We start from the raw sequence: 23,204 nt of genomic DNA on the forward strand, positions 1-23,204 counted from the left end.
TCGGCGTTCGCCTTGCTCCAAGGCGCTTTTGCCTGCAGCCCTTCCAAGCCAGCCGAAAGAAAGAGCGCGGCACAGAGAGGCTCTCCGCTACCTGGTGCGCTCCTCGCTCCGCTCGCTCGCCCGCCTCTCCGCCCCTTCCACCGGATCTGCCGCGGGCCAGCGGGAGAGCAGGCGAGCCGAGGGCCTGGCCCGGCGCGGGCAGCACCACTTTGCCCAACTTTGAAGCTGTGCAGTTTCGCCCACGGAGGATCTTGAACCATCTGCCGGCGGTGGAGCGGCGGAGATCGGGATTAGGTAAATATTTAGATTTGCCTGGCGCTTCCACCCCCCCCCCAAAAAAACCCCCTCTTCTCTGGCTGGGTGTCCCGTGCCCTCATTCTCCGGTCGCTTCACGAGATTCAGGTCCTGTTGTGAAGTTCGCGGAGTTCAGTTAGGCCGTCTGGTTCCGCCCCCCAGATAAACTCATAGCTACCAAGATGCTCGGATCTTCTTGCAGACGCAGAGCACGGTCTGCCTATTTCGGCGCCAGCTGCTAAGCTGTCCGACTAAGGCAGGCGTCCCAGCAGTTAGCAGCCCACCCTGCAGTTCCTATGCCCCTTCTTCCCCTTGGCAGAATTGGTCCTCTCTAACCCCACAAGGCTGCAATCCTAAACCTGGCGGGAAGTTAGCCTCGTTGCGTTCAGAGATAGGAGTTTGTTCCTGAACTATCCACGCTTCTAGGGCGAACTGGGCAATAAAAGTCCCACGGGGAGACGGATGTCCCCAGGATGCGATCCTAAACATGTGGATTAAGTGCAAGCGAGTCCCGCCTAGGCGATCGGGCTTGTTATCCGAGTTAGGCGCTCAGACAAGGGCCACGAGGCGATCCGAGCCCTCGTCCTCATCCTAAACGCGCGATATTATCCCGTTGGTTCCAGGAGGAACTTATGTCTGCTCAGCCTGGCATACTTTTTGTTTTTTTAAGACCCCGATCCTTAACGTGTTTCCTCAGAAGGCAGGTCGGGAATTCGTCCTTCCAGATCTGTTTATAGGATCGCAGTGCCAATGCTCTTAAGGGTCGGGCTGCTGATTTTACTAAACCCTGGCAGTTCCACGCGCACCACAGACCGGTATGTTGTTGCTACCAAGCGTAATTATGCGTGGGTGGGTACGATTTTGTGTGTGTGTTTGCGCGATCACTCGCTCGCGCCTGCTATTCATAGACCATTGAGGACTATAGCAAAACAACAACAGCAAACCACCGTCTTTGGGCGTGATATGGAATGTACCTACTTGCCTGCGCATAGGTGGAGGGGAAAACGGTTGGGTCCTAAGCAGATAGCATATTTGGAAACGAGTTCAGCCGAAATCAAGGGGGCATACTTCCAAAAGGAATTTAGGACTGGTGTATGTATGTGAGAGTACCCAGAGATTTCTGAGCCGTTGGATAGTACAAGGGGGAATTTCTATATCCTTCGCTTTGCTTGCTATATAAACCACAGCCACAACTCGTTGGCATTGCTGTAATTTGGGGCGATGTCTCTGCAGCAGGTATGTAGTCTCACGCTGGGCATATTTAACTGGGAAGTGTTGAGTCTTTCGGAGAATGTGCACAGGGTTGCACCCTTACTTGAAAATTCTCCACGAGATCACCTTAAAGTAGGTTCTCGTGGAGTTGCGATTTCAGAATCGCGCTCGATCCCCGCCAATTCCAGCGGAGTTTCCTTCCCAGCAAGGCTCCCTTGAAAGGGCGTGCAAGGCTGAACTTTTAAATGCAATGGCGGATCTCGCAATCGACTGGACAAATGCGTGTGTAAATGTTAGGGGTATAGCGAGGCCATACGTTTCGGTTTCATTGGGTTCTCTTCTGATCCATCTCATATCAGGTCTGTCTCTGTATTAGTATTGCTCTGTGGGCCTGTCTCTTACACCTTACCTGCTTTGAAAACTTCCTAACCTTCCCGTTTTAAAGGCTTTTCATCCTAACCCTCTTGAAGGGTAAGAAACTCCCATTCATTTCGAATGCAGCTCTCTTTCTTTCCAGTTTATTTAACCAGTAGCGAATCGTAAACGGATAGAAACTTCGGGTGTTGCTCTCGTTGCCACGCAAGAGATGGCTGTCCGTGTTATTCACCCGGGGTCGCCAGGCCTGCAGGAGTTTTTCAGCAGCTCTTCGGGTTTACGTGTTTTTCATATCCGTTTTCACTGCCAGATTTAGGAGAGCCGATCTAATCCGAAATACTCTGTGTTGTGAATATCAGCTGGTTAAATAAACAGAAGTACTTCGAGCGAACTGGCTGATTTAAATCGACCCACAGACAGATCTCTCTTTGCGCAACGTTGGCACCGAAAGCGCCCGTCTATGCCTGTCTGCATGTTGAAAGAGGTGCAGGGGTTTTTGTTTTGTTTTGGAGGGGGAAGTAGCTTCCTTTGTGAGAATAATTCAGTCTCTTTTCAGAATTAGTGTGTAAATAATGTGTTTGGGGCTGGGGGAGACAGGCAGAAGTAGTAGATGTCCGAAAACTGTACAGATTCGTTTCCATCTCGATGACCTGAAATGATTATTTCGAGTCAGCGGGATCCACTTCCAGTGGCGCTCAGCTTCCAAGTAATGTGATCGAGGGAGGGAAAGTCAGCATCTTCAGCCTCAGGCATTATCCAGGAACAATGTATATTTTGGATCGAGAAAAGCGAAGACTGTTGAAAGACTTTGGCATTCCTTCTGCTTCCCTGCCCCCAGCCATTATTTATTTCCTCAATCAGCTGCTGCTGCTATTATTATTATTATTATTATTATTATTATTATTATTATTATTATTATTATTATTTTATCAGTCGCCATTAGCTGTCCTAGAATGTGGTTCCTTATTGCAATTAGCAAAAGCGCCGTCCAGAACGGGATACTTTTTATTTCGTAGGATTTGATTACAGTTTAGCAGACCATCGGGGTTGCGATGCTCGTTTACTCCAGGGGGAATCCCGTTTAATATCGATGGGGCTTCTCTCTGAGTAAACATGAGCAATCCACAGTGCGTTATATTCCTCCAATGGAAGTTGCTGCAAAGTCATGTGGTTTAGGTCAGGGGTTGTGGTGGTGATGGGGGGGAGGGAGAGAGAATTCCCATGCATGACATCAGCAGCCCGATCCTAACCACGTTTACTCAGAAGTAAATGCAGCTGTGTTTAGGATGGCAGCCTCTAATTCCTGGTCTTCCTTCTCATTCCCCAAACCAGATTCCCCAATGTGGTAATGCTACTGGCACAGTAACTTAGGACTGACTTGCGCTTTTTTTCATTTGTCTTGTAAGCTATGCACTGCGCGCAAACACGATTATGGGATGTTGAAGAGAGGGACAGAGGTGGCTCAAATAGATAATGATCCCGCGGAGTAAAAATGACGGTCATAATTATTATCTATAGAGCTCCATCCCCTCAACAGAGTAACCAAGCAAAATAAGCCACCAAACCAAGAACTGTCCCCTCAAAAAATGGTCTCTCGTTTTCTGTCCTGCATCCCCATTCACACAAGCGGGCGAAACAGAGGGAGACAGGCACTTTTTAGCTTCAGGTGAGAAGATCCCTCTTGCCTCCAAGGACACCGCCGCTTAATTTGTGGATTCAAAAGTCCCTTGGCATCAGTCTGGTTATGCTGCTTCGGTCAGTAATATCTTGAAGGCCTACTAAACGCGCAGGCTGACATTTTCACCAAGTGACGCTGGCACCTCCAATTTCTATGGACATCTGTATAGAACTACGTCCCATAAATCTAGATTCGCCTTGCCTGCAAAGCCTTAGGCTCGAGCTGTTTATTTAATTTGGATTTCCAGAATTTGGGGACATCAGATGAAAAGCAGTTTGTTTGCACTTTTGCTTTTGTCTCTCCATTAACCACAAGGATACCTTTTAAGATTTTAGCGCCCCATTATTTCCTCTGTGTAGGAGGGAGTCTCTCTCTCTCTCTCTCTCTCTCTCTGTGTGTGTGTGTGTGTGTGAGAGAGAGAGAGAGAGAGAAAGAGAGAGAGAGAGACCACTGTCCCAGAATTGTTTTGCAGCTCACAACTACCACCGCTTGACAGTAGGAGCGATTTCAAACGGCTGTTGTGAACACTTGATCCTGGCGATCTGTAGTATTCAAAGCTTAGGTGGGGGGGGGGGTGCAAGGAGGGGGGGGAGGAGAGGGGAAGGGGTTGATTTCTGGTGTGTGAGCAAACAACTGCGAGGGCGTCCGCGGGGCTTGTCAGCACCGATTGCACGATAAAACGTGATTCTTATTTAAAAAAAAATAAAGCAAGAAATTAACGAAGCCTGTTTAGCTCGGCTCCGCCAGGCAAAGGCGCAGAGGCCGCTGGAGTCCTTCCAGCGCTCATTAAGGGACGCAATTAACTCGTTCACGCTCAATTAGAGCCGTACATAACTCCGTTTGAGGAGATCCCGTCGCACCCTTTGCAGAAAGCGGAATGCTCCGCGCGGCTGGAGCCAGGAGAGTCGCCCGCCCGCCGGCCACGCCAATTCCCCTTTCCTGTTTTGTTTCCTCAACACAGGTAGAGGCCACGCTCGATTTCCTCCTGCGCTGCTCGCAGCAATGGAAGGGAGGCGGGGGAGAGAACGAACGAACGAGCGAGCAGTGTCCCTCCAGCTTCGGGGGTTTAAGGGGAGACGGTCTATTTTCTAGTTCTGGCCGGGTTGCTGTTCCAGGCACCCTGGCTTGGGGAAGGAAATCCGTAGGATCTCCTTCACGTGTTCGTCTGAAACGACTTTGTTTCGTTTTTTTAAATTTAGCGCGGTGAGCGTTTTTCGTAGGTGACATAATCGAAAGGCGCACGACGCCCCCCCTGCCTCGAGGATCTTACAAACTGAACGCAAGCGGGCAGGAGAAAATACGAACAACCGTGTTGGATAATAAAACGACCCCAATCCTTTATAAAATGAAAAACAAAAATCTTTTTTAATAGAGATTGTCTTGTGTTTTGAATGGCGGGTGCTCCCAAGTGTTTGTGCTTGTTTTTAATAAGGTTGCAATCATTATTTAAGGCACTGCTATCCTAGACATAGCTACCCAGAGACAGATCCCATTAAGATGAATTGCAAGTGGTTATAAGATCGAAGCTTTGGCTCGGCTTCAAGGGCCTAGAGGATCTGGAGCAGGAGGAGCTTTTTATTTTTCGCTTCTTGTAAAACGGTCAAAACAAAACAAAAAAACTGAGCATAAATAGATTAACCCCCCCCCCCGCGCGCGCACCCAGACGCAGCGCCCCCGTAGAGTTCTGTCCTCTCCCAACGCGTTGAAATCCTATATCTGAGCTGACCGGGGGCTTTGCTCGCGACGCCTGTGGCATCGCGAATGGAGAGGCGATCGCGAGTTCTGACTGCTTGGATTTTATCATCCGAAAAGCCAGCAACTTAATTTACCTCGGCCATTTTTGCATGTGGAACTAATTGCTGGGGGGGGGGGCGAAAAGAGCCCAACATGTTATTTATGAGTCGAGTATTTCATCTGCAAATATCCTCTCCTCCCTTCCCCCCCCCGTTGGAAAAAAAAAATAGATGCGCCAGGCACGTGGATAATTCAGGCTTAAACTTTAAAAAAACAAACTAACCACAAGATGACCATAAAATTAAGGGGAGAGTTTCACTGCAGTCCTGAGACTAGAATGGCAGCGCGAGGTTTTCGCCCTTGGGGAGAGACTTCCTAGCCCCCGCGGGGAAGCTTAGAAAAATGCGATTTTCACTACTATTCCCAAAACATAGTGCCTTAGGCTGATATGGATTGGCAGTTCCCAAAGGCCAAAGTCTTCCCGAGGCCTGAACTGATCTCAGTGCGTAAATCAGTTGAGCAGAGTATAGTTGGAGCGGAGGACACCGCGTGTTGAGATTCCTGGACTGCAGGGGGTTGGACTAAATGACCCCCCCAACCCCTTCCAGCTCTACAATTCTATATGGATAGAGTGAGTTTGGAAAGGCCTTTCATGGATGTCGGCGGAACTTACCGCCACTTGAACTCCCAGCCATCTTGAAACCCTCTTTCTGCTAAGCTTTCCTTCTTTGACAAGACCTCTTGGTTTCAAGAGACGGTTTGCTTTGAAAGTCAGCGAGCTTGTTGCCTCCAACGAGTAACACTCCATTGCTCGTTGCAGTCTATCTTATCTTAACTCATAAAGGATGTTACTGGCGCCTTGCGATCCTAGCGAAGAAGTAACTCCTTTTGAATTCAGCGTGCTTACTCCCAGGTAAGTGGAGTTAAGATGCAAACCTAGGGCCTGGTTTTGAACGCCTCTTGATAGGGCGATAAGGCTGCAATGCTATGGCTGAACCCAGCTTCGGAGTCAGCATGCATCATAGGATCGGAGTTGCACGGGAGGAGCGCACTAAGTAAGAACCGTGGCCTGGCAAGCCACAGATAGAGCAGTATGTCGGTGGTGAAGACCGCTTTGGACTCCTCCTCCTCCCTAATATTATTATTATTTATTATATTCTAATTCGATTACTCCTGAAGCCGGCCCTACAATGCCATAAAAATGCCTATGCCTATCCCTTCTTTTTAAAGAGCATTTGGCATTTTTTTCCTGTTTGCTGAAGCCTAAAATTAAGTCCCAGGCAAGCAACGTTCCAGGCAGGTGTTACGTCTGATCACCTGCAAAGCGTATGGAGACTCCAAGGCAGCCTTCGCCAGCTTGGGTGAGAGTTAGCTCCCACCTGCCTCAGGCAGAACACCTCTGCTAGCTGCGGAGGGTGGAAGTTGTAGCCCAAAGCAACAAAGTTACAGCAAAAAGGGTGGCAGGGGTGAAGAAACAAGCTGCCAGGCTTGCTCGCTCAGCTCCCAACCCCACAGGAGAGAAGGTATCTATGTCGCGCCTACCTTGTGAGGACTAGGGCACTGAAAGAGAGATGGCCTCTCGTCTCTCAAATACAGGCAGTTACAGATCCCAGTGACGCCAATGGTCAAATGCATCGCAATTACATTTTCATGAAATTAATGGGATCGCTCAGTCGGTAGAGCATGAGACTCTTAATCTTGGGTCGAGGGTTCGAGCCCCACCTTGGGCAAAATAGTCCTGCGTTTCAGGGGAGTTGGGCTAGATGACCCTTAGGGATCTATTCGGACCCTACGATTCTGTGGAGCAGTTTCCAGTCGTTCGAGTGCGCCTTTGCATCCGTCGGCGCTCTGGAAGGGGAAAGAGGGTTATGTATTACGGAGTAAAAGGGGCATCTTTCTGCACCAGCGTTCTTCTCAATTCCCCCCTCCCAAACATTCTCGCAATTTTAATTTTTATTTTAAAGCCGGAAAGTGACTTTATTTACCAAAAAAGCTCCCCTAAAACAGGCACCCCCTTGTTAAGATACACCAGGGATGTTCCTGCGTTCCTCAAAAGCTTGAGGCGGACAGAAAGCAACGGCTGAAGGGGGCTTGGGGAGGGGCGAGAAAGGAAACTCTGCCTTTCCACAGGGTTGCAGCGCAGATGTTGCGCAACAGGTTCCACTCGGCCCAAATCCGGCCTAAACTCCGAATGTAGACAAACCTTTCTTTGCCTTGGCGGGCAAAGTTCCATTGGAAGCGAAGGGATTTGGTTGCTATTGCGAGGATCAAGATGCGGGTGGACTTACAGCCCGAATTTACACGGTAAGATTTACACCCCTCCTCCTCTGTAGATTCCAGTGGGTTTCCTTTCGCATCCCGGTGGTGACATCCGTTTGGAAGCAAGTCCTTTGAGACAAAGCCTGCGTGGATCTGGCTTGGTTTGCAACCTGTTGTATACCTATTGGGGTGGGTGTGTTTTAATAACTAAATTTAATTCAAAGGACTTACTTCCAAGTAACCCTGCTTAGGGTCCCAGCTGGAATTGGGTTGTAAGGAGAAACTCAGGCTGGCGGTCAACAAAGAAGCAAACTCTTAGGGGCCGAGGGGTTTTTGGCCTCCCCAGTAAAATACTCGAGGGACACCCCCCCCCCCACAAGCTGATGGGCATTGCCATTCAAATGTGCACTGCATCATGCGATCGATTATGCGGGGCGGGGCTTACCTGGGCCCCCCAATGTTTTATTCGTTGGCACCCCTGGGAGTCAACTGAGTCTTCATTAATTTCAGAGGGTCTGCTCTGAGTAAGACTTGGTGGAATGCAACACTTCGGACGGACGGCTTCGGCTTTAATCCTATACCCCCTGCGTAGCGGGGGGGCAGGGGGCAGCTGCCCCCTCAGATCAATAAAACAATAGAAATAACTAATTGACCAATCACCTGGGTCCTCCCCCCCCCAAAAAAAAATTCTGGCTACGCCCATGCCTGGGAGTAAGTTTCATTGAACTCAAGGGGCCTCCTTAATTTTGAGCAGATGGGTCTGGGATGGTGATGTTAGACCCACTTACCGGAGAGCAAACGGGACTATCGATTCGGAGTGAACATGCATAGGTTGGATTGCGCTGCGGGACTGCGATCCTAAGCACGCTTATCTAGCAAGCTTGTAGGTGGGGGGAGCTCACGTCTAGCACTTCAGTCCGAAGCGTAGAAACTGGTCGGAAGCGATCCCACACTGAAAGCGATAGGACGGAAGGATTTCAGGAGTAAATCAGCGCTGGGATCAAACTGTAAACATGTTTCGGATGGAGCCAATGGGTTTGTCGGTCCAGGGAAGTTTGACCACAGACTTTCGCCTGCGTTGAAATCAATGGGGCCCGTCTTCCCACTTGGAAGGGGACTCTAGTCAGAAAAGAAGCTGATGTACTAACCTCAGTTGCGTCGCCTAAGGCTTTTCGCTGATTTTGGGCACGGGCCTATACGACAGGTTACCTAGGAAGTAAGTTTCGCTTGAGTCCACGGTAGCTTGTTCCCATGGGCCTAGCGGGGGGGGGGGGGGACAGGGAGGGGCAGTTGACCCCCAATAAATAAAAATACTTAACAAACTGAAGTTCTGCCCGCCTAAGATAAATCCTGGCTACGCCCATTCTTGCCCTCCAAGGAAAGCGCCGCAGATGGGACTGCACGACTGCAGAGTCGGTGTAGGCACGCTTACTCCGGAGTAAGTTTCGTTGTGTCCAAAAGGGCTTACTTGCTAGGCGTGTTTGAGGTTGCAGTCTCAGTCGTGTGTGTGTGTAGTAGGGAAGGTTTTATTTTTGGTTAGCCTGTTGCTTATTTATTTGTTTCACAAAACTTACATACCGCTTGATTGCAACCAACCAACCAAGCCCCAAAGTTGTTAAGTCCCCGAGTAGCTGCTTCAATTTACCCAGCGAGACTTGCCTCCTGATTTTTTTATTAATTTATTTTTAAAAGAAAGAAATATTATTTTAAACGGGACTCTGTTTATTGCCACCGAGGGCAGAGGAAAGGTGGTTGAGAACTCCCAGACTCTTCTCATTTAGGGGAAGAAAGGGGGGTGGGGAGCCGATAAAGATCTGTTGACATGAAGCAGAATTGAAAGGTGGAGGTGACACCGAAATAAAAGGATCAACCGGCTCTGCGGTGGGGAGGAAAGTAGAGCGCAAGGGGAGGGGTGAGTGTCACTGCAGACCTCCAGAGAATCGTTGGCTTTGATGTCCTAAAAGGGTCCCGCCACTCGCTTATTTCCCCCCCCCCCCCAGCTGCTCGTCCCCTTCTCTGTCTCTTTCCTCGGTTGTAACAGAGGAAAAGTGTAACTTACAGATCTGGACCAAGGCCAGCAAACTTGTAACAACCCGAATCCTTTCTCTTTCTCTCTCTCCGCTCCCCTTTGTTTTTAAGCTAAACTGCTTCTAGCGACCAAAATCATTAGCACAATGGGTGCTATTATGAATCACGATTTTTCTTTTCTCCCCTCTTCCTTTCAGGAGAACCGGTGAAAGGCCGCTTCTTATTCGATTGGTGTGACTTAAAACTTTGAAAGTTATCTCCCTCTCCATTCTTTCTCTCTCTCTTACACACACACACACACAGACACACACACACACACACACACACACACACACACACACACACACACACTTGCCCCAGCGCTACATTCTCTTACAGGGCTAGATTTACGAGTAACAGATCCATCCGGTTAAACAACAGTCCTTGGATTTAAAACGATTTTAAAAAATAAATTCAGTTCTGAAAACTGAAGGGTGCATGCTTGAGCACGTTGACAGTTAATAATAATAATAATAATAATAATAATAATAATAATAATAATAATATGCTGGGAAATCCGTACCTTCAACACACACACATACGGAAGCAAGGCAACTGTTTTTAGTGGAGAGCATAGTCCTAGGATTGGAGCCTTAATTCTTAGTAAAAACACCAGGATGAATACACGTGTTGAAATAAAATACAAGGACTTTACTGGGCTGTGAATCGGATTGTAAAGATTTACACATGGCAAGACTTAAAGTACATGGGGATATGCCGTAGCAGAGATTTCTCTCCACCTTCCGAATTAAACTGCATTCCATAAATCGCCCACCACCAAGCCTTCAAAATAAGCCTGTAAACCAATATACTGAGGCACGATTTCCGATCGCAATGAATCTTCCCATTGGACCCTGCACGGATTCACATGCTCAGGAGGAGGAACGCGAACGGGTCCAACGTGTTCGTTCCTTGAAGAATATGCCATTTCTGACGCTAAAAGCACTTGTTCAGAAGTGTCCTATTGATTTCACGGGACATGGTATTCCTTGCAAACGGTGTTTAGGAAATCTGCTTTTATCGTCTCGTCTGAAAAGGAACGGGATCCATCCCCGTGTCAGCTGCCCAGCTCTATTTCAAAAGTGGCCTAAACATAAGGAGTTTGATCAATAACTCTTGGTAATAAGCGGCTGTGGATGCGAATAATTTTTTTTTAAAAATGGAGGGGGTGACCTTTTAAAAAACACAGCACCCTGGTCCTTAAACAGTTAAATTTAACTGAGGGGTGGGGGGAGGTTGCAGCGTGTGTGTTTTAATCGACCGGTATACCAAATTTATCCAATTAGAAAAGGCAAATCTTGGCCAAATGTCACACTCGTTTATTCTGGGTCAGTGCGATGGAATTTCTGTAGACTTTCCTTTTTCCTTCTCCCTCCCCCCCCGCCTTTTCTTAAGGCTGATTTATGTAAAGTGGTGTGAAAGGTGGACTCGGGGCACATCTTTAGTGAGAAGATCCGTGAACAGCAGAACCGCCAGACAAACAGCGCGTCGCCCTTTAATCTTCTCGGCTTCGCGTCTGATCCATCTCATCTCAGCTGCTCGTGAACAATCCCTGCGCTTTCGCTTCGTTCCTTTTTTTGCAGCAGTTTGGTGCGCGCGCGCTCTTGTTTTGCTGTAGCTTTGGGTGTGTGTGTGTGGGGGGGAGCAAACTTAAAAAGCAAACTTAGCAACAATATGTTTAGATCGAGAGGCTTCAAAATCCCCCCTCCACATTTATTTTATTTTGTTTGGGAAGAGCTTTCCAAGCACCCGCGGCAGAGCATGGGCGTGACGTCACGGGGCAAGGCTACGCGTCACTGTTACGTCAAATGCAAACTATAAAAGGAGCTCGTTGAGCGCTGAGCAGAGGCAAATGCTCTCTCTGGTTGCAACTTTGCGCTGCGTCGTGGGTACGCCCAGCGCGGTCCCCAGCATGTTTACTCAGAAGTAAAAGGCCGCAGCTTTGCAGCAGCCGTTAATCTGCTGCGGGCTCAGAATAAGTAGCAAGGTCTAATCCCGAACATGTGCAACGATCGTAAATAAGAACCAAGCTCCATGTAAATGCAATTATAACATATTTTGGGGGCTGTTTTATTTCCCCAAGCATGGAAAGTACAGGCACTCCCGCACAATTATCGCCGAAATACGTTTTCGGCTGCAGCCTTAATGCACGTGTTTTAAATCTCGCAGAAATCTGCAGGACTTTGGTAGGGGTTGATTTTTTTCTGGATCAGGCTCCAGATCTTTAAGCATCTGAACTCCGGCATAACTGGTTAAAGGACAGCTTGCCGAGGCCGTCATTGACCTTTGCAAACCTAACCATTCCGCCGCACGGAGGACGCTTCTGAGGCGCTAGTTGACTGATGGAAATCGAAATCAACCTCTCGCTTTGAAAGCGAAGGGCAGCGTTCTGTCCTGCGAGTGCAATTCTGACCCCAGTCCCCGAATCTACCCAAGTCTTTTGCCCCTATCCTAAAACACGCTGCAGGCTTCAATCCGAGGGCCGAGCGCGCCTATTGAATGACAGCCCGCAGGTGTGTGTGTGTCAATCACATCCGTGACCATTGGGCCCTGGATTTCAACAACGTGCATAAAAAGTCCGATCGTTTGCAGGTTTTATTTCGTATTTTAGGACAGTCATTCTCCTTCATTCCATCTCCTTCTGCTGGAGAAATGAAACTGAAAAGTACAGCCTTGGCTTAAAACTCTTGCTTCCCCCAGAATTGACAGAAACACTCTCTAGCTTTTTTAGCTGATCCGAAATCAGGGGTGCCAACCTGAGTAAAAAAAAATTGGGGGGAGGGACAGGTAAGTCCTGCCCGAACAATTGATCGTAAGATGGGGTGCACGCACCCCATTTGAAAAGCAATGCCCATCAACTTTGGGGGGCGGCCCCCTCACATATTTTATTGGGGGGGCGAAGGGACCTCGCTTCTGCCCCCCTAACAAAAGTCTGCCCCCCCTCAAGAAAATCCTGGCTACGCCCATGACCTTAGCCCCGGGGAGTTGACTCCTATGTCTAAAAGACAAGGGCGCACGGGTCGTTCTGCTCGCTTTGTGCGCGCGGCTCGATCCCTAGGGCCGTCCAACAGCCTAGAAAACTCCTCTCGCTCTGGTCTAAGGCGACAGCTCTTAATTTACTATTGCTATCAACTGCCATCCCACGGACGCTTAACAAGAGGTAAGGAGGCGCCTATCGAAGTAGCGGCAAGAAGCGCTGACTTCCTCCTGGGCGTGCATTAGGGTTGCGAGGTCCCATTCCCTGCTTAGACGGCTCCTGTTCACCCCTAAGGAATGGAGTGCATAAGAGCCAACTCCTAGGGGTCATGGGCGTCTTCGCTCCCCCAGTAAAATATTTGGGGGGTCTGCCCCCCCCCAAGTTGATGGGCATTGCCAATCAAATGGAGTGTCCCGCGTGATGTGCAATCTTTAATAAAATACTGCGTGGGGGCCCGATAAACCCCGCCCCGATAATCAATCTCATGACGCAACTATTTAAATGGCAATGACCATCAACTTTGGGGAAGGCCGTCCATGGGCGTGGTCAGGGGGTGCAGGGGAGCAGCTGCCCCCTAAAACAAGTAAACAAATAAAAAAACTTTACTAACTGACCAACCGCATCACAGATAACTCGGTTCTGCCCCCCCCAACACAAAGCCTGCCTCTAAAACAAATCCTGGCTATGGCCCAGCCCCCTCAAATATTCTATTGGGGGGTCTGGAGCCCCTCGGCCCATAGCTGTCAACGTTTCCCTTTTTTAAAAGGGAGAATCCCTTATTCCGAGTAGGTTTCCTCGCAAGAAAAGGGAAAAGTTGACAGCTATGCCTCGGCCCCTAGCAGTTGGCTCCTATGTGATCGATTATAAAAGGGGGGCTTCCCCCCCTTTTATTAAAATTGGCACCCCTGATGGGGTGTGTGGGATTTTTGTCTCGTTTTGTAGCAGTGGACGAGGCGAGGGAAGGAGGGGGCCCCGACGCAGAGCTTTGAAGTCAGCTATGTTAAATCCTTGTACTCTGCTTTCCGAAGCAAATTGGAGGTCAGAGTTGAAGCGGAGCGGGGAGCAGAGCAGAGGGCAGAGAAGCCGCGAGCAAAGCGGGGAATTTCCTGCCTGAGTGAAGGTCCAGGCCTTCTCGCCAGCAGCGGCACGGACCTCGCGCTGCCTGGTCTCCAAAACCAAACCCGACTCTCACCTTGTTGGGTGGGGCCAAGGGGCGCTGGCGGGTTTGCAGCGCATCTGTTCGGGTTGCTTTGCGTCCAAAGGTCCTAGGGCCAATGGGAACACAGCCTGCGTATTACTATGCGCAGTTTAGGGGATGACAGTTGACACAATAAATAAAAAGCAGTTCCATCAACCCCTGGTATGACGAAGAAACAAGGCATTTTTGTGATGTTGCCTCTGTATCGGTGGTGTCCCTTGAGAAGCTGAGTGGCTCTTGTGTTTTTTTGGGAAAATATTTTTTAATAAAGATTTTATTGAATTACAAAAGAACGTGCAATGTCTCTCTCCCTCCCCCCAAAAATCATAGAGTCTCTTAGTTACGTTCAGTGCAAGACTCGGCTCTTGTTAAATTACACAAGAGGAAGCTAATTTTGGTGGCTAAAGAGTAGCAGAAGTTCTACCATCAAGAAATCAGGGGCACAGCTATCCATCCCAACTTCCAGAAGGGGCGTTTCTTTCTATATGTAAGCTAGAAACTCCTGCCAATTATTACTGTGGCAAAAACATTTGGGGACACCAGTTCTTTGCTTCCCAAATCTCCTGTCTTTCCCTCCCCCTTCCCAATGGATAGCACAGGGTCTGATGCCCCCATCATGATACATTTAGTAGCAAACAGCAGCTTCTTGTGAATTGGAGCCACAGCTGAGAGTGCCAGTGGTTTCTACAAAAGATCTCATCTTGTTCATTGCCCACTGTTGAGGACTTCTCCTCCGCCTCTCTTAGTTTCTTACTTTCTACTTGGGACAGGAAACATTCTTGCATACATTGTATACTCCTTTAAATAACTCCTTTAAAAGACAAATAAGAATACAATGGTACCTCTGGTTAAGAACTTAATTCGTTCCGGAGGTCTGTTCTTAACCTGAAACTGTTCTTAACCTGAGGTACCACTTTAGTTAATGGGGCCTCCTGCTGCTGCCGTGCCGCTGGCGCGCGATTTCTGTTCTCATCCTGTTCTTAACCCGAGGTACTATTTCTGGGTCAGCAGAGTCTGAAACCCGAAGCATCTGTAACCTGAAGCGCCTGTAACCCTAGGTACCACTGTACATAATGCTTGTATAGCACTTACAAGTGTTCAGAGCACTTCACATGCATTCATAGAATTGCAAACTTGGGACCATGAGAGTCATCTTGTCATAGGAACCAACTCCTAGGGGACCGAGGTCCCTTCCGCCCTCCCAATAAAATATCTGAGGGGGCCTGCCCTCCCAAAGTTGATGGGCATTGCCATTCAAATGGTGTGAGGGTGCCATGTCATAGAATAACAGAACTGTTATTCTATATAAGAGACCCCAAAGATCATCTAGTTCCTGCAAGGCAGGAATATTCATCTGCCCCATACGGGGAACGAACCTGCAACCTTGGCTTTGTCAGCACCTCGCTCTAACCCACTGAGCTATCCAGGCACATGATCAATTATGCAGAATAGGGCTTACCTGGGCCTCCCAATATTTTATTCAAGTTGGCACCCCTGCATCTTGTCGAACCCCTTGCAATTCAGAAATCTTTTGCCCAATGTGGGGCTCGAACCCACATGACCCTGAGATTTAGAGTCTCATGCTCTACCAACTCTAGGCTGTCTGTCCCACTGGTATCCTTGGAATCCTTACTACTACCCTGTGTTGTTGCAGATGGGGGTGGGTGGCTGAGTCTGAGAGAGAGGCTTGTCTATGACCCCCTCTGGTGATTTCATGGCAGAGAAGAAATTTGAACAAGTGGCTTTCAGATTCACAGCTTTATTTGTTCCAGTGTGGTGTAGTGGTTAAGAGTGGTAGACTCGTAATCTGGGGAACCGGGTTCGCGTCTCCGCTCCTCCACATGCAGCTGCTGGGTGACCTTGGGCTAGTCACACTTCTCTGAAGTCTCTCAGCCCCACTCACCTCACAGAGTGTTTGTTGTGGGGGAGGAAGGGAAAGGAGAATGTTAGCCGCTTTGAGACTCCTTCGGGTAGTGATAAAGCAGGATATCAAATCCAAACTCTTCTTCTTCTGTTCCATCCAGTAATCAGACACGTTTGTGTGTGTGTTTCCCCACTCCCTTCTTTCTCTCTTTCTTACAGGCACTTGCCTTTGCTGCCAGGCTTCTCTGCTATCATGGGTAGCAAGACTTTGCCAGCTCCAGTGCCCATCCACCCCTCCCTCCAGCTCACCAACTATTCCTTCTTGCAAGCTTTCAATGGCCTGCCCGCCGTGCCTTCGGAACATCTGCCCAACCTCTATGGCTTCAGCGCCCTCCACGCCGTTCATCTTCACCAGTGGACCCTTGGCTACCCGGCCATGCATTTGCCTCGTTCGTCCTTCGCCAAAGTGCCCGGCGTGGCCAGCCTGGTGGACGCCAGGTTCCAGCTGCCCGCCTTCCCTCTCTTCCCGCATGTCATCCATCCCAAACACGAAGCTGCCAACATGCCGCTCAAAGCCAAGCCCCGATTTGACTTTGCCAATCTCGCTGTGGCAGCCACTCAGGAGGACCACTCGAAACTGGGACAGATCGATAGCCAAGGCTCCCCTCCAGGCCTGGGCTCCTTGCTCGAGGTGACCAAGCTTTCACCGGAGAAGAAACCCACGCGGGGAAGGTTACCTTCCAAAACCAAGAAGGAATTTGTGTGCAAATTCTGCGGCAGGCACTTCACCAAGTCGTACAACCTTTTGATCCATGAAAGAACCCACACGGACGAAAGGCCGTACACATGTGACATTTGCCACAAGGCCTTCAGAAGACAAGATCACCTGAGGGATCACAGGTAGGCCTGAGCGTTTAATGGATCTGTTCTCCTGAAGCCCATCTTAACTGCCAACAATTACAGTGTCTCATCTAGTAGCTATACCCGATTATATGTCGTGGATAACTGTTATCACAGACAAATGAGATGGTGCTACTTCAGTAAAAAATGCCCATTACACATTAGGCAACACTTGGATATGCTTAATGGTGACTCTCCATTGTGACTTTAATGCTGCTGTTAATAGTAATAATAATAATAATAATAATAATACACTGACCATCTAGCCACTCTGGGCAGCTTCCAACACATACAAAAACATAATAAAACATCAAACATAAAAAAAACTTCCCAATACAGGGCTGCCTTCAGATGCCTTCTAAAAGTTGTGTAGTTCTTTATCTCCTTGATGGGAGGACATTCCACAGCACGGGTGCCACTGCTGAGAAGGCCCTCTGCCTGGTTCCTTGTAGCTTCACTTTTCTCAGAGAGGGAACCACCAGAAGGTCCTGGGAGGTGGACCTCAGTTTCTGGGCTGAACAATGGTGGTGGAGACGCTCCTTCAGGTAGAGCTGGGAAATCCATAAATGTTTCCTAGCTGAAATTTCAGCTAAGTAACAGATCTGTAATGTGACATATTCCATCCTCTACTGCAAGGTTGGGAACTATTTTTCACCTTGAGGGCCACACTCCGTTTGGGGCAACCTATCCAGGGCCACATGCCAGCAGGGAATAGTTAGCCAGAACAAGTGTAGATACACACACCTCTCTCTACCTCCAGCCAGGCAAAAAACACTTGGGAGATGAAATGAAGCAAGTGAGAGGTATGACCTGGGAAAAGGGTTCATGGCCTGGAGGACCACAATCAACACCTGCTCTACTAATACACCCTGTTTCCTACTGTCATGCCCAAGAGAGTAATGATCTGTGTGAAGGATCTCATATTCTCTTTCTTATGCAGAAAATGAATTTATTGAGTTTTTTTGGGTTTCGTAATTGCATAACATTATTTCACCAAAGTTCACCTGTGTCAGGGTTGTACCATTGATGTTGGCTGGAAGGCTGTTTTCTGAGCAGATGACCAGGGGTTGCACCCACAATCCCCATGGAGAATATCATGGTGGTCAACAAACATCCATTCCTTAAACTCCTCTTCCTGAGGCTCCCTGCCCTGCACAGCTAACGTTTCACTTCCTGGATCAGATCCCAGGTGAGGGAAACCCTGTCAGGGGCAGGAGGAAAAGAATGCACCAGGAGAGAATTCATGCCAAAATTATATTTGGTGATTGTTTTCCTTCCCAAGTGTGAGCATTGCTGATGCAGGCTGCAGTCCTATGAATCTGGGAGTAAGCCTCATCTAAACTCAATGGAATTTACCTCTGGGCAGACATGAATCGGATTGGGCTGTTAAATGACAAGCTAGAGCTGATTCACCAGTGGATCGTGCAGATAAGCATACCTCACTGATACATGTGGATCTTTTGCACCTGAATACCTGATTGATTGAATGATGTGGAGCAGGGTTAGCCAATGTTGTGTCCTCCTGATGTCATGGACTCCAGCTCTCATCAGCTCCAGCCAGAATTGCCAACGACAAGGAACGATAGAAGCTGAATAGTCCAACAATGTTTTGAGGGTGCCATATTGGGTATCCCTGCTGTAGAGTGTGGTAGGGAGATGCTAATGGGTTTGTTAGATGGAGATGCTAATGGGTTTGTTAGGTCTTAGGTCCTGATATCTGATGCCTTTAAGTCTTATTTGGTCATCTCCTCTAGTGACTATCACATGCCATGCCATGCAATCAGGGTTCTAAACCATGTAAGGAGCCAACATGCATGGAGGGTGGGGTTGGAGCAGGGTCCACAAGCACTACCCTACTCTTTCCTACATGAGATGGTAATCTTAAGAAGGGACAATGGCCTTCCTACATATAGATGTACAGATAACTGCTTATGAAAGGGAAAACCAACAGAAGTTGATAGCAGTGGCAAAGGTCCTTATGAACATAGGAAGGGCTTTGTATGTACCAAGTCAGACCAATGGTCTACCTATCACAGTATATTGCCTACTTTGGTTGGCAGAAGCCCTCTCCACTACCTCAGATGGAGGTCTCTCCAAACACACCAACTTAAGATCCTTATAACAGCTGCAGATGTTGAGGGTTGAACCTCAACATTATGTACTCTTCTATTCTCTTAGAGCCCCAACCCTTTCTATCTACTAATTATACGAGACAAAATGAGTATGCATTTACACTTTTAATGAATAACAAGCTCACTTGTATTCCAAGTCTACCCACAGCCTAAACGAAGCCACATATTTCAGCTGAAATCCATTTTAGCCCAGTCTTGAGCACACTTTAGTGGAAGCACGTTCCATTCAGTACAATGGGATTTACTGGATTGCGAGTTTAGTCCCATTTAGGATTAAGGAATGAAGGAAGATGCTTAAATACTGATAGACTTAGATAGCTCCTTTGTGGATCAGGGCATTTATTTGTTTAGAACTCTCTGTGATATATATGCAATGTTCTTTCCCTCTATTTTTGCACAGTGAGAATTTTTTAGGGCAACTCATGAATATTATGTGCATGAAACCCACTGAAGACACAAAACTTTTTAGCAGCCTAATGCCCAGCTAGACTCAGTTCTTGATTACTAGAACTGCAATCTTAGTCTGCAAATAGTCTTATTTATTCAGATATTATATGTGGGTTTGGCATGCTCATCACTCGCATCAAAGCAAAAATAAGCAAAAATCTCATTTATAATAAAATCAGTCCCCACCTGCTACTGATTCCATCACTTCCAGTTATTTATAATAAAAACAGGTCTATGCTACCTATTTAATCTGATTTCATACTGTTGCGTCTCTCAGCCAAGGAACTACGGACACGGTAGGGACATCAGAGAAAGTCTCAGCTGCAGGAGTGTCCCTGACAACTTAAAAGTCTCGGGGCAGATGGCAGCAAGACTTTGTGTATGCTAATTTCTATGCATAGGTGTACTTTGAGGTTTCTGGGCAAATAGAGTGGGTCTCACCAGAACTGCAGTTTGCCACAGCCCTGGAAGCAAAATGTAAAGTAAGGAACAAGAGATCTGAGACCCCAGGGTAAAAGGATCATGCCCTGGGGTCTTTTGACCTTCCCTAATAACACCCCTGATCAGCACCCTAACAAATTATGCTAACTACAGTTCTCTAGAAGAAGCTGTGAGAGTTAAACTGGTTTCAAGCCAGTTTAAATGAGCAGTGTAAATATCTGCCAAGGTACCAACCTAGATTCATGACAAACTCCTCCATGGGACAATCCCTCTGTCCTCTGAAAGGATCATATCCCCCTAAACATCATATTCATTCTACTTTCAGTGTTTCAGGACTTTCCCAACAATTGTTTCCCCCCTCTGTTTTATTGCTGACAATTATTTTGTGCAGGGAAGCATGAGTGAACTTCTGAAGAACTTTTAAAAAAGAAACTGCAACACCCAGTAATAGATCCCATAGGATTGAAGCTCTACTTATTTAATTTATAGACTGCGCTGCTACAGAAGCTCTATAACAATGCATTTAGTTAAGGTGAACTGTAAGTTTACGATGGTTCTCATCTTACACCAGGGGCAGATGTCTGTATGTTTTCTGCTGCGGAGCTAACAGCGGTTTTCAATCCCTTTCTCTCATCACTGCTGCTTTGATCAAATCTGGAGCTCTGTTTTGGGATAAAAAGAAAAGTATTTGGAGATCTGAACACAGATTTCCCATGGTTCATCTCCCTTTATCCAAGGCTAACTGGATAGTCCATGTACAAACCAGGGATTTCAACTCAAGGGGCACAAACTAAAATATAGTTATAGATCGTGTGCTTTTTTAGGGTTTAACCAGACATACATTTCTCTGAAAGTAAGCCCTCTGAACACAACAGGACTTACTTCGGTTAAATATAGGATGTACATCCCAAGTCCATTGAAATCATTGGAAGCCGTGTGCATTTATTGTGTGCTAAATTGCAGCTGAGCGTTTCAGTCCAATTATCTCCTGTAGGCAAGGGAGCTCTGGTTGTGTTTGATCCCATTCAGTTCAATGGAGAAGATCCTCCAAAAACATCTCCCTTTGAACCTGGAGAACAACTATATTTTGATGTGAATGGAAAAACTTCCATGTACTGAAATCTCCATGATATTCTGAATTCTCCACGATATACAGAAGCACACAGGAGGCTCAAAGTGGAATTTCCAGATCCATATGCCCTGCTATTAGATTTTTCTTTGCATATCATTGTTCTCCTTTGAGAACTTTCACCAAAACTTTGACCTTCCACCTGTACATTGTAGCAAGCTAAGACAGAAATGTATGTTGGTCATCTGATCAAATCTAAAATCTCTCTCTCTCTCTTTCTCTATTTTCTCTCCCCAGATATATCCACTCTAAAGAAAAGCCCTTTAAGTGCCAAGAATGTGGGAAAGGATTTTGCCAATCCAGGACTCTAGCTGTTCACAAGACACTTCACACACAAGTAAAGGAACTTAAACCTTCGAAAATGAAATGCTAAAGCTTCTAGCCCCCATGAACTTCACCCCACACCCGGCATTCCGAAATTTAGACCAAATTCTTGACAGAGACGTTGTGGAGCACTGAACACTATTAATTTTAAATTTGTTAAGAAAAGAAAAACTCAACCCCTCTCCGCATACAAACGTAGCCAGCCTTCCCAAAAACCAGGGTGCTTCCGAGTTACACAGAGGAGTGTAAACCTTGCATGACTCTGCTAAACTTTACGTCAAAAGGTGGTGCTCAAGTATTGGAGAGAGGAATTTTCATTGTGTTACGAGGCAAACAACACCCAAAATAGCTTCCTGAAGTTTTTGCTTTTCTTTAATTTTTAAAATTCTTATCCTTTCTGTATGCTTGTGTGTGACTGTTTAAAAGGCTTATCATTCATCATACTTCCAAAAAGAAAATCCAGAAGATGGTTAAAGAGAAACCGGCTTCATGTTTTAGGCACTGCTGAGATGAGAAGGAAGATCACTGATAAACTCTGTGTTTGAAAGGAAGCGAATGACCCTCCCATGTAATGGATCTTGCTGTTCCTCTACAGATTTTTAACACCCAAGTCTTCCCATCAGTGGGTCTCCTTCCTGCACACTGGCAAACATCCTGGGGTTTCTGTTTGTTTGTTTGTTTGTTTGTTTGTTTGTGGTCTAGTGCCTTGGGAGTGGTTAGTAGCTGGTGGATTTATTTAAACAAAGCCAAACAGAAAAACACCGAAAGTGGGCAAAAGTTGACAACAATAAATCAAAGTGACTGCTGTGCCCAGTATGGTCTTAGTAGTACTTTCAAGTTATGGATGGGGAGTGAATGGAATTGATGGGGTGGGGTGGGGGGTATTTGACAAATCTCAGCCTGAGAGTTTTATCCCCAGTTGTCTTTCCCACCCTCCTTAGCAGTGTAAATAATAATAATAATGAGACATTCCAATATGTTTTTGGTTAAAGTTATTGCTATTTGGCACTTTATGCTGATTCTTGATAATGAACATTTATCACTGGATTTATTTGTGTGCGTGCGTGTGTTTTTTTTTTTAAGTATTAAAATAAATTGGCATTTTACAGGCAAACATGGCTGGGTGACCTTTTCACTCCCTCTGTTAAAAATGCTTTTAGCAAAGCCCGTGATTTCTTACACGGCTACTATCTGGTATTGTTCTGTGGACACTGAATCTGTTAATGACCTTGGTTTTGAGAAGCACAGCTTTAATTTAAATGTGGTCTTAACTTTAACAGATAAAGGCAGCAGTCCCATACCCACATCCCAGTAAGCCCCATGGAACTAAGTGGAACTTACTTCAGAGTAGAAATGTAAAGGTCTGTATTGCAAGTTAACAAACGAAGACTGTGATCCTATGCATACTTGGAGGTGACAGTGAATGCAGGGGACTAAATGCATAGGATTGGGTCCCAACATGCATAGGACTGGGCTGCCAAGTCCGTACTGCAGGATTAAGATGGAGCATTATAGTATTGCAAAGGGGTGTTGCAATACTTGCAGGTGGGGGGCGGGGGGGGGGGAGGCAAGCCCCATTCAACTGAACAGATATGCATAAGGCTGCAGTGCAAATCAATTTAAAACAGAGGCTTTTGCTTGAACAGACTTAAGAATTTAGCCATGAAGCATTGACCAGTGTAATCCTATGCATGTTTGCCCAGAAGTAAAATCCCAGTATGTTCAAGGGTAAAGGTAAAGGTAAGGCGACCACTGACCGTTAAGTCCAGTCATGGATGACTCTGGTGTTGCAGCGCTCATCTCGCTTTACTGGCCGAGGGAACCAGCGTTTGTCCGCAGACAGCTTCCGGGTCATGTGGCCAGCATGACTAAGCTGGTTCTGGTGAACCAGAGCAGCACATAGAAACACTGTTTACCTTCCCGCTGGAGCGGTACCTATTTATCTACTTGCACTTGATGTGCTTTTGAACTGCTAGGTTGGCAGGAACAGGGACTGAGCAACGGGTGCTCACCCCATTGCGGGGATTCGAACCACCAACCTTCTGATTGGCGAGCCCTAGGCTCAGTGGTCAAGGGTCCTTTACCTTTACCTTTTAAGCATATACTGGATTGTACTGCCGGGGACCATCCATAAAGCACACAAAACTTTTTAGGACTTGCTTAAGTCTCTTTTG

The 23,204-nt window shown here is 47.2% G+C and overlaps 1 protein-coding gene across 2 annotated transcripts; it reads left to right on the forward strand.

The window, feature by feature from the left end:
• On the forward strand, positions 1–22,077 carry OSR1 (odd-skipped related transcription factor 1). 2 transcript variants are annotated; one of them, XM_081906549.1, is made up of 3 exons: positions 1–294; positions 15,877–16,557; positions 20,944–22,077. In XM_081906549.1, the coding sequence occupies exons 2-3, from the start codon at positions 15,911–15,913 to the stop codon at positions 21,077–21,079; spliced, it is 783 nt and encodes a 260-aa protein (XP_081762675.1). In that variant the 5' UTR covers positions 1–294; positions 15,877–15,910; the 3' UTR covers positions 21,080–22,077. The 2 variants fall into 2 exon arrangements, with proteins under 2 accessions (XP_081762675.1, XP_081762674.1); XM_081906548.1 differs by lacking the exon at positions 1–294 and adding an exon at positions 999–1,109.
• Positions 22,078–23,204: the final 1,127 nt, after the last annotated feature.

This window comes from Podarcis melisellensis, assembly GCF_964234715.1.
Source record: "Podarcis melisellensis genome assembly, chromosome: 3".
Classification (NCBI taxonomy): domain Eukaryota; kingdom Metazoa; phylum Chordata; class Lepidosauria; order Squamata; family Lacertidae; genus Podarcis; species Podarcis melisellensis.

What these genes read in the sequence shown, in the direction of transcription:
- OSR1 (XM_081906548.1), top strand. Translation starts at nt 1,045, where the DNA reads ATGCTCTTAAGGGTCGGGCTGCTGATTTTACTAAACCCTGGCAGTTCC. An exon ending in TCCACGCGCACCACAGACCG is followed by an intron (nt 1,110 to 15,876) that starts GTATGTTGTTGC and finishes TCTTTCTTACAG; the next exon opens with GCACTTGCCTTTGCTGCCAG. An exon ending in GATCACCTGAGGGATCACAG is followed by an intron (nt 16,558 to 20,943) that starts GTAGGCCTGAGC and finishes TTCTCTCCCCAG; the next exon opens with ATATATCCACTCTAAAGAAA.